At 42.3% G+C, this 11,010-nt stretch overlaps 1 protein-coding gene across 2 annotated transcripts in view; it reads right to left on the reverse strand.

Moving 5' to 3' along the window:
- Positions 1–11,010, reverse strand: part of Wdr27 (WD repeat domain 27) — a 118,969-nt gene that overhangs the window by 100,366 nt on the left and 7,593 nt on the right. Inside the window, exons 2-4 of one of the 2 annotated variants that reach the window (XM_028783486.1) lie at positions 8,293–8,485; positions 5,870–6,011; positions 47–171 (exon numbers count right to left, since the gene is read on the reverse strand). In XM_028783486.1, coding sequence (XP_028639319.1) covers positions 47–171; positions 5,870–6,011; positions 8,293–8,478 — 453 coding nt within the window. In that variant the 5' untranslated portion in view covers positions 8,479–8,485. Of the gene's footprint in view, positions 1–46; positions 172–5,869; positions 6,012–8,292; positions 8,486–11,010 lie in introns of those variants that run through there. The other variant, XM_028783485.1, reaches the window with a different exon arrangement.

An 11,010-nucleotide genomic window follows, 5' to 3' on the forward strand; every position in this document is an offset into this window, starting at 1 on the left:
ATGCTTGGCTCCTCCTCCATGGGGGGAGGGGGGGTGTCAGTCTTACCTCCACATCCATCACAGATATTTTGTTTCCAGCACACACTGCAACAGCACGATCATCCAGACTAAATCGCAAACACAACACTGTTTGTAAAAGGGAGTCCAGGATAGTCCCTCGAGGAGTCAGCCCTAGAGCAAATTTCACACATTAGTGTCAGTTCATCAGATGTCAGAAGAATAGGTCCTGTGAAGGCTTCTGTGTAGTAATCCACTACAGAGCCACAGGCAGAGAAGCAATGATCTCCTATGTGATGATGGAACAGTCTTTTTCCTGAGGTTTTTCAGTACCGGATCGATGTCATAAGGAAATGTCTCTGGAGGTCATGGGTACCTAGAATAGCTGCACAGACCAAGCTCTTCACCCAGCCCTTCTCACTGTGTCCACTGCCATCTAGGCTCTGGCAGTGATACACTCTGACCAAGGTGAGCAAACAGGACACAGTGTGCCATGAGATCACTGGCCTCTGAGGCTCTTACCATCAAGACACCACCTCGGACCAGCCTACAGGTCCCTAGGCAACAATGCAAAACGTGCAGAGAAGATTCACATGTAGCCAGGCCAAGGCCAAAATTGTGAGACAAGAGACTATGGTGCTTGCCATCTTTCTGGAGCCTCAGAAGCCACTGATAATTAGCACATATGTATCAGCAGCCAACAAAAACACCCTGTGTGATGGCTAATCTTAGCCCTCAACGTCACTGCAACTGTAATCAACCAAATTCCAAGCAGCTGGGCACAGCTGAGGGATTTTCTTGACTGGATTATTAGAGTTGGAAGATCTACCCAAATCTAGTATACACTTTCTGTGATGGTCCACATAAAAGAACCAAGAAGGGTGCTTTCACCTTTTGTCTGTTTTTTTCTCTCTCCTGCTGACAAATTCATTTGCCTTGTTGCTGGGCATTCCTTTACTATTGAAACTTATTTTGGAGAGATTCTAAGATAGGCTGAAGACCAGTAACTCTTTGGGAACTCCATAGGACTCCAGCACCAAATTGGGACCACTGAGACATCCAATTCCATACACTGAACTACCAGACTCCCAGCCTTTCAGGAGCCAACAAATGTTGAACTACTGGGACCACAGCCTCAAAGCTGCTCTGATAATCCCTGTACACACAGAGACACTGAATTTCCTGTGCCAGTTATCTATAGTTCCTTATATCAGCTCTGACCCATTAGAGAGCCCTGATAAAACACCATGGGAAGGAGTGGACATGAATCACAAAGTAATTTCCTCACAGACATGCCTTCATCTTTCACAAGCATCTGTGCTACATGTGCTACGCCAGCCTTTTTTCAGTATCTACAGAGTCAGCTCCCAACTAGACAGGTCTCTGCCTTCAAGAAAATTTAACATGCAGGAGAAGACATAGCGCAGTCAACTCCAGGAACCAAAACAGATAAAGGAGGTACACAAAGGATTAGTGATGGCAGCCTACATGAAAAGTGTACAACCTCAAAGAGAGGGAAAGACCAACAGAAAAGGGGCAAGTGCTGCATAGTGGCTGGAAAGGGCCTGTAACAAAGAAGCACCTGAGTCCAGAGACTCAGCAGCACTGACAGCAGCCAAGACAGAACTAAAATAAAGCCCTAGAAGGGCTGAGTCCCTGCTCCCCCAGACTGAGGGTGGAGCCTGCATGTGACTCTTTCTCTACTAAGTGAGTTGCTGAACTTTGAGCAAACAATAGACCGAGATGACTAACTTTGAGAGTACCCTCAGGCTACTGGGTTGAGAATTAAATGCAGGCACAGAAAGATCAGGGCAAAGACAGATGGTAAGAAGTTAATGTGAGAATCTAGAGGAAGGATTTCTAGCTTGTGCCTTTAGCACTTTCAGATGTGTGAGGGATGCCCAAATGTGAGTCAGGATTTAATAGTAAAACAGATGGAACTCACCAATGGACTGGACACGGGGTAAGCTGAGGTCGTAGCCTGAGCAACTGAAGGACCAAGCCTTGGAGAACACAGACAGAAAGACAGTAAGAGTGGGAATCTGTGGGCTAGGAGTGGAGGTATCTGCCATCTACAATGCTCTTAGACATGACAAGACATTACCAGCAGGAAGCGTCTGGAGGCTAAATTGGAAGAAGGTCCAGACAGAAAGAAAGGAGTAAACACATGAATGGTTGAGTAAAATAACAACCCAAACAAGCAAACCCAGAAGTGGTGTGAACAGAGCTACCACAATGTGCTCAGGAACCAAATACAATTAGGCTCCAACTCCTGTAGAGGACAGGACAGCCACACTGAGTGCTTAGAGCTTTAAAGAGCTACTGTCCTTTCAAACACAAACTACAAGTTCATTTTCATCTCCAGGATCTTCAGCATAGTAAATTAGACATGGAAACAACTTATTATGTACTGTGACAGACACCAAGTGAGCACTGACAACACTATGATTCAGAAAGAACCTTCTACCCAGACCATTCATCATCAATATCCATGTGAGGAACCAAAAACATGGGAACCATGAATACAGGAAACAAAAACCTCAGATGACACCTTATCACAGGGAGCTATGGTTCTACAGCCTCAGCAGAACAGCTCCTTCCAACATTGTAACTTGAATTTTTTCAGAACCTTCAATAATGGTTCTTAAATGCCTCTCTTAACCCACCACCCACCAGAGGTAGTGAAAAAGAAAGGATAAGGGGGAAGTGGACCTGTTTAGAACAGTTCTTTGGAGCAACTCTTGTATGTGTTGTCTAGAAATCAGCAGTTCAGTTCACAGGTTAGCAGTGGCAGCTCGATCCACTCGAAAACATTTCATGGATGTATCAGCAGTCCAGTTTGGTAGAGTTGGGATAGCAAACAGGAATCAGCAATGCTGGTACTACCTAGCAGAGACAGCCAGGCCTCAGCCTCTACTCAAGTCAACAGGAGGGACCAGGGCCAGCAGGAACACCAGGAAAAGTTCCCAGCTGTGCCTCTCTCAGTGAAGAAGATCAGCAAAGATGAGAGACCAACAAGCCTTGCACAGAGAGCTCTATTAAGCAAGCCTAGCTTAGCCTCCATTACTGACAATGGAGTCCTTTTTATACACCCTCCCAATATCATGTGTCCTCCACGGGTCTTGCCTCAACATGTGTCTTGCCTCAACACATTAGTCTGTCTGGGTGGACATCACTCTTGAATCCACAGAAGCAGCAAGAAACTGCAGCACACCACCAGAAGGTTTTTGGTGCATTTTTCTCTATGAGTCCCAACAAATGCAGCTCAGCTATGCATATAAGGGGGACCAATACATAAGTCATTATCAAAGAATCCTTTCACATGCTTGCTTTAGCAGAACTTCCTTTTACCTGTGTCTGATTCAGCCAAACATTCCTTCATGAGTCTGCCTTAGCCTTTTACCTGTGTCCATGTCAGGAAAATACTCCTTCACCTGTTTGTCCCAGCAACACACCATTCAACACACTGACATTCCAAAGAATCCTTAAGTTTTCACTTTACAACACAGAGAACCATCTACCTACAGCTTCAGGAGTGCAGCCCTTTCTAACACAGGACCATCTATATACAGGCTTGGGAGTAAAGCACCTTCTAATAGTGAGGGCCATCTACTTATAATTTTAAGTATATATGTATTAGTTTCTTCTCTACTTCTTTGTTAAAAGACCATGATCAAGGCAACTTAAAGAAAAGTTTATGGAACATACCAACAGTCAAGCAAGAAAAATGCTAGAGGCAACTGAGAGCTCATGTTCCAATCCACTTACAAAAAGCAGAGAGAATATATTCAAATGGTTCTTCAAAGCCCATCAAAGCCTCAAAGCCCATCTCTAGTGACACACCTCCCTTAGTAAGACCACACTTGCTCATCCTTCCCAAACAGTTCCACCAGATGGAGCCCAAGTATTCAAACATATGAGCCTACAGGAATCCTTCTCATTTAAACCACTACAGTACAGGTCCTTCCAACTAGAAGTGTCTACCTACACTCTAGGAGCACGGCCCCTTAAAAGAGAGGGCTACCCATAGCCTCAAAGATGCAACTCTTTTTAATGTGTACAATGGACATGACCTGCCTTCTGATAACTGGTATACCTGTCAAAGCAAATCTAGAGCTCCCAGCTGTCCCTGGGCTTCAGATCTGTGTGGTTCCCTGATGTTGACACAGCTTAACTACCATTTGCCTGTTCACTGCTTCACCTATTTGCTCCTGCTGTTCCTGTTTCAACCCTGTTCTGCCTTTTCACCTTGATGCTAAGCTCAACTCTACATTTTCCCCTTTACCCCTAACTCTCCAGAGATCTCAGCAACAGCTTCTTCCTGCAACTAGTTTGGGTTCCTTATCTTCTCAATACATGGTCTGCTTACATTTCTATTGGCCCATTTCTAAAACCTCTTGAACTCTGTACAGCCTCTTTAACTTATGTTCTTTCTGTAACTCAGGTGGATGGATGGGTAGGTAGATGGTTTGACTCCTGTGTGCTATGAAAGTTAATATTAGTAGTACGACTGAAAAAAAAAAACTGCATTCACCTCAGTTAGATTACAAGGTAGAATAAATTGTCTGGCAAATTGCTACAACTGAAACTGCCACACCTTGAGAATTATTATTCAAAAGAATTGTTAAGTTGTAAAAAGACACAAATCTGTCTGGCTACATTTCTGGCATACTTCACTCATTGACACCAGTGAGGCACAAACTGTTAGAATTCTGTGGTCACTTGGCATCATTCAGCATAATCCTATAAATGTACATCTGGGATGTGGTCCCACCTGCACCATCAGCCTCAACTGGGAAAGCTCTTATTACACGTACTTTCTCAGTTTCCACCAGCCAGAACCTTCATATCCAGACACACACATTCTCTCTCTCCGTCCCCCCTCCCCTCCTCCTCCCCCCTCTCCCTCCACCTCCCCCTCCCTCTTTCTCTCTCTCTGCAGACATATCCTTTTACCTATATCCCAGGCCCCAGCTCAGTTACATTTCTGCAGAAGTCAACAAACTTTTCCCTTATCTACACTCCCAGATCTTACTATTCACCTGTGTGGGTGAAAAATGTGTTATCTATTCAGTCTGAGTGGGAAACCTCCATCCAGAAAACAAGCCTATTCCTTCCTCATTGTTTGCAACATGGAATATTATAAACCCCTAGGATACCTGCGCATGAGCTAAGATACTCCAAATTGTCCACACATCCTCAGGTGTCTACAATATTGGTATTTAAAATTAAAAAAAAAAAACAGAAGAATGAAGCCAACACAAGTCTGCACCAGCAATCGTCAGTGGGGCTAATGACATGGTACACTAGACTTGCAGCACTGAAGGGACAGGTCCCACTCCCTGACTGTCACAAATGTATTTATACATGAGTTATTACCTTAGTGGAGCTAGGATTAAACCCACAGTCTTCTCCGAGGTAGGTATCTTAATTAGATCAAATGTGATGGCCAAAAGCAACTTGGGGAGGAAATATTATTTCCTCTTACAGCTTATAGTTCATCATCTAGGAAGTCAGGGCCTGAACTCAAGAAAGAAACTACGGCAGGCTATATGAAAGAACACTGCTTTCTGACTTGCTCTTCATGGCTTGCTCAGCTTGCTTGCTTATACACCCCAGGACAACCTGTCCACCATGTTCTGGACCCTTTTAGATTAATCATCCATCAAGAAAATGTTCTATGTTTGCCTAGAGGCCAATCTTATGGAGGCTTTTTCTCAATTAAGGTTCCCTTTTTCTCAGATGACCTCTGTGAAGCTGCAAATTAACAAGACAGCAGGCAAGCACTGCACCTGCCACTATACCTACAACAGGTATGTCCTCAGCATTTCTCCACTTGAATGTTGTTAAACTGTGCTCTACATCTGTTTACCTTTAAGTGTCTTCTCTCTGCATTCGTCCACATTCCACATTATAATATAATCATCTGATGCAGAGCAGAGTAGAAGTGGATCTATTTGATTTCCAAAAACCACAGCAGTAATCAATTGGTGGTGTCCTTGTAGGGTGAGAAGCTTAAAAAACAAATAGGTTACTTATAACATCAAAAAATATAGAAGAACAATAAAATTTCAAACCTAAAGTTTTCATATGTATTTATTAGATGTGTTGACTTTTAATTAATTCATTATAATTCCTAAACACACTGCTGATTATTCTCTCAAGTGCTCACATCACTACTGGTTGTTACTGTACACTGACACAACGAGGCACATTGTTAGGATGAGGCACACTGATACAATGAGGCGGGGTACCCAGGCTTTTCTTCCCATTTATTAAACAACTGTGTACTGAGAACTCAGTGGATCAGAAGAGATGCTGGCTATGCTGACAGCTAAGGGAGGAGCTGGAAGAGGATGAACACATTTGGGCCACTACACAGCAGCAGATATGGACACTCTTCTGGCTCTAACAGTAAGTAAAGCAAAGTCATAAGGGTGCGTGGCTGAAACTGCTGCTGCTGAGGGTATATAAAGAGGTCAGATAGCAAACATACAAGGAAACTGGAAACCACTAGTTAAGTCCAAGCAGGAGGATACTGGGATGTATGTGTTTATGCGTGTGGAAGAGAGACTGGCAATGAGAACTTGTGGACTAGAGAAATAATAATCCTGGTGCAGATAGAGAGAGGGGATGAACAAATCCCCATGGTCGCAGGAAAGAGGGAAAACATACAGATGGAAGAGAGGGTAAGATGCCCAGTGGTCAGGGGTCCTTTGGTTCTTTGGAAGTTTAAGTGCACACAAGTTAACACGGTCACAGGAGCTCCAGGCAGTTGTCTCTCATAGTGACATTTGCCTACCATCCACTAGGCCCTAGGTCTAATCCCTAGTACCCCAGAAAGAAAGAAAATCTTCCTCAGGAGTAACTTTTGGATGTTTTATAAAATGCTGCTGAGAAACTAAGACATTAAAAAGACCTAACAACATAGACACAATATAACCAAGTGCATCCTTTTCAAGGCTATACCATGAGTACCATATAGGATGACGTACAGACCATTCATTCTGTCATATCGATTGTGTTATATAGCAAACTTGAAATCAATCTAGGGGATATAAAAAGTATGGATGGATGACCACATTTCTGCTTGAATTCAACCCACTAAGACTAGAGCATTGTGCTGCCAACTCCCATCCTTAGAATAGGAATCCAGAAAAGACCAAACCCAAGAAGCAAAAAGGCATCTGCCCTTAGCATGGCAAGCTACCAGAAGCAAATATAAATCCTAACTTGAAGAAGAGAGTTCATCCTGAGTAATATATAAAGATCTTTACACCAACATGAAAACTATAGATAAACTGACAGAAATAAAATCAAGAGATTCCAGCACTGCAAACAAAAGGGGTGGTCCCTGAACACGTACATCTGCCGAGTGGACATCTAGTGAGCAATCAACATGCAACAATACTCCCAACCCTAGTCATCGAAAAGCATGACAGAACTGTGTAACAGGGGACTGCTGTATCCACCAGGGCTAACCTGGAAGGAGTAAATACAGACAAGGTGTGATCAACCATAGCTCTGACCATCAGCAAAGACACACAACTTGGAACAGCCACTTGAGAACCTCCTGGATATTATCTACTAAGTATGTTCATGACCTGTAACTCAGCCACTTCTATGTGAGTATACCAGAAAACAGTAAATAACAAAGAAGGAGAGAGAGAGAGAGAGAGAGAGAGAGAGAGAGAGAGAGAGAATTTTCACCAAAAATACAATGGATGAAATAGAATCTGTTCAGTATACTGTGGAGCTATCAAAAGGAAGAACAACAAACTCTCCTAAATGCATGTGAACAAAAGAAACTGCTACAGAAAAATGCACAGTGTGAAATGCCATTCACATCGAGTTTAAACATAAAAAAAAAAAAATGTGTCTCTGGTGCAGCGGTCAAAATGGCATTGCACACAGTAAGAGAGAAGTCCTGACCTGGCCATGGCTTCCTAGGTGTGTGCACCTACATGGGACACTTTTCTCCTTAACATTTTATTCTTCATTGCAAAGTAAGAACGTTGGAACTGGTATGTGAATGGAAGCTTCATTAGGTTGAGATGGATCTTTTCTTGCTCATATTCTTGCAAAGACTTTTTTTTAAAGAAAGTAAATTCCAGACCATTTGTATTTTAAAAATAAGAATGCAGCATAATGTTTTTGTTTATAAACATCATCCTGCCATAGCTCACAGTTGACTTCATGAAAGCTAATGTTTCCCGAATATGGGAGAAACAAATAGGCAGGACAAGGTCTCTGCAAGCCTGGACCTAACGAGAACACCCTCGGTTTGTAACCTGCCTGGTGAGAAGGGTCCTTGGGGCTCCACACGCAGAGATGGTTCCCATCTAAAGGAAAAGCACAGTGCTGTGTGCTACAAGCAAGTGAAGCATGAGCTACAGACTTCTTAGACTCAACCACGTATCGTTCTGTAACTATATCACTCATGTGGCCATCAGTGGAGGGCATCTCTGGAGGAGTTTCCATTATCAGCCTGAAAATACAAAGCATAAGTAAGGTGAGGACATGTACTGTGTGTAATACACATGAAAGTCCAGTTGATTCATCACTATGAGCATGAGTATATATACCACGCTTACCCACTCACCCAACTCCCCAAAAGGTAAAGGTAGCAGTGAGCACAGAATGAACTCTTCTGCTCTCCCATGGTCCCTATTTCACAGGACTCCCTCCACCTTCTAGGTCTCTTTTGGGAGTGTGAAGGTGAACAGTCACCTCCCAGTGAACTGGCCTGAAGGAAGACTCCTGCATACGTGGAGTTGCTGAAAGACTGCAATAGAAATAAGGAATCTCAGGGGAGCATCCACATTCAGGGGAGTATCTCAATGGATCTGAATGCATTCAAATATCTCAAAACTCTGTGGTGGTTAGAACATCAGTAATGTATTTCTAAGTCTCAACAAGCATAAAATGACAAAAATGTTTTTGATATTTTATCTACTTTATTAAATAGTTTACTGAGCATGACCACCTTAGACCCATGTGCAGTAAGCTAGAGGAATCCTTGACTCCACTCATCCCATCCCACTATGGGCACAGATGTACTTGAAGGCACAGCCAACCAACCTTTAGTCATGTGGTTTCTGGTGATCATAATGCCTATACCTCTCTGCAAACAGCTGATAGTGCCCCCAGTCCATCCTTTAATTTTTTATCATCAGAAGGAAAAATACGGACCTTCTTACATAAAACTAAGAACAGTGGGATTTAAAGAAAATACAGAGTAATAGAACTGGATCCTAGATGGTCCATCAACTGGCCTTGCTTGGTGCAAAAACATGCTCCTGCTCCTGAAGCATCTATCACAAAGGATTCTCATTTATACTCACACTTACTCTGAAGTGTAACACATTGCAGCCAAGACCATAGAATCTGACAGTGCTGCTTTGCTTTATGGATGAGTAATGGTGTCAAACTGTCTTCTAAGTATTTACTCATGGATTAGTGCTGCTCTCAGCTTTGGTCAGAGAACCTTCCTTCTGCAGTGTGCAGCAGTAACTAAAAATAAGAGAGTGTTGAATGATTATCCATCAATGGGATATTTATAGTACCTCCTCCAAGGCTCATTACTGAAGAAGGAAAGGAAAGATGGTAAGAGGCAGACAAAGGGGTGGAAAGTTGTGGAGCACAGTCTTCTGGGAAGGACATGGCTGATGCCCTCTTAGAGCCACATCCTCTGTGATTACCTACATAAAAGTGACCCTGCTTGTTCCTTGACTATTTGCATCGATTATACTGCTAGTTCCTCAACCTAGAACTGACCTTAATACTTGCATGTGATTAAAATGGTATAAAAGCAAAAAGGAGGAGGGGAAATGAAATAGGGGGTTTCAGGGGAGGGGGGAATGGGGAAAGGGGTTGACATCGGAAATGTAAATAAATATAATATCCAATTTAAAGAGAAAAGAAAAAAGTGACCCTGACATGGAGGAAGGGATAAAGTAGGCTATGAGTCCCCACATCTCCCTCAGGATTCATAGGTAGCTAATTGTTGCTAGGAAAAAAGAGACATTTTCTTCAGTGGCAACATCACTGGTAAGGTGCCCATGTTCCTGCAAATAGCCCTTTACTCATATTCCTGTAAACACTCACTGGCTCACAAAAAAAGAGAAACAAATGGTATGAAAAATAGGAGGACTAATTGGGAAGAGGAATGGGATTAGCCAAGGCGAATATGTCAAAACATAATATACATGTGTGGAAATGCCATAATAAAATCATCACTGTGTCTAATTAATACACACAAATAAAAGCATTTTTCAAGGTGGAAGAAAGCTGAGCATCAGTAATCTGTGAGCTTCCTGACTATGGATGCCATGTGACCAGCCAGCTGACATTCCTGCCATCCCTAGTACTCCCTCCATTTTCATTTCACAAATGTTCTACCATCTCCACCTCCCTCCACACCTCGTCTCCCATCTTCATGGCCCATTTCTAGTTCCTATGTCTCTACAGACATCCCAAGTTCAACAAAGAAATCAAAGCTATAATCATATCAAAGGTGTTTGATATTCTGGGCCTGGGTTAGCATAATGTATTTTCCAGTTCCATCCACTAATTTGCAAAATTTACCATTTCATTTTTCTTCACAGTTGGATAAAATTCTATTGTGCACACACACTGTTTTAATAGTCATTCTTTCATTAAGGGACATCTAGGCTGATTGTTCCCATTTACTAGCTATTGTGAATAGAACAGCAATGAACATAGATGTTCCAGTATGTCTCCAGCAGGATAGACAAATAGAAGATAGATAGATAGATAGATAGATAGATAGATAGATAGATAGATGATAGATAGATAGATGATAGATAGATAGATAGATAGATAGATAGATAGATAGATAGATAGATGATAGATAGATAGATGATAGATAGATAGACAGATGATAGATAGATAGATAGATAGATAGATAGATAGATAGATAGACAGATAGACAGACAGACAGATAGATAGATAGATAGATGATAGATAGATAGATAGATAGATAGATGATAG

The sequence above is a fragment of the Grammomys surdaster genome, unplaced genomic scaffold (genome assembly GCF_004785775.1).
Source record: "Grammomys surdaster isolate TR1022 unplaced genomic scaffold, NIH_TR_1.0 1136, whole genome shotgun sequence".
Taxonomy (NCBI): domain Eukaryota; kingdom Metazoa; phylum Chordata; class Mammalia; order Rodentia; family Muridae; genus Grammomys; species Grammomys surdaster.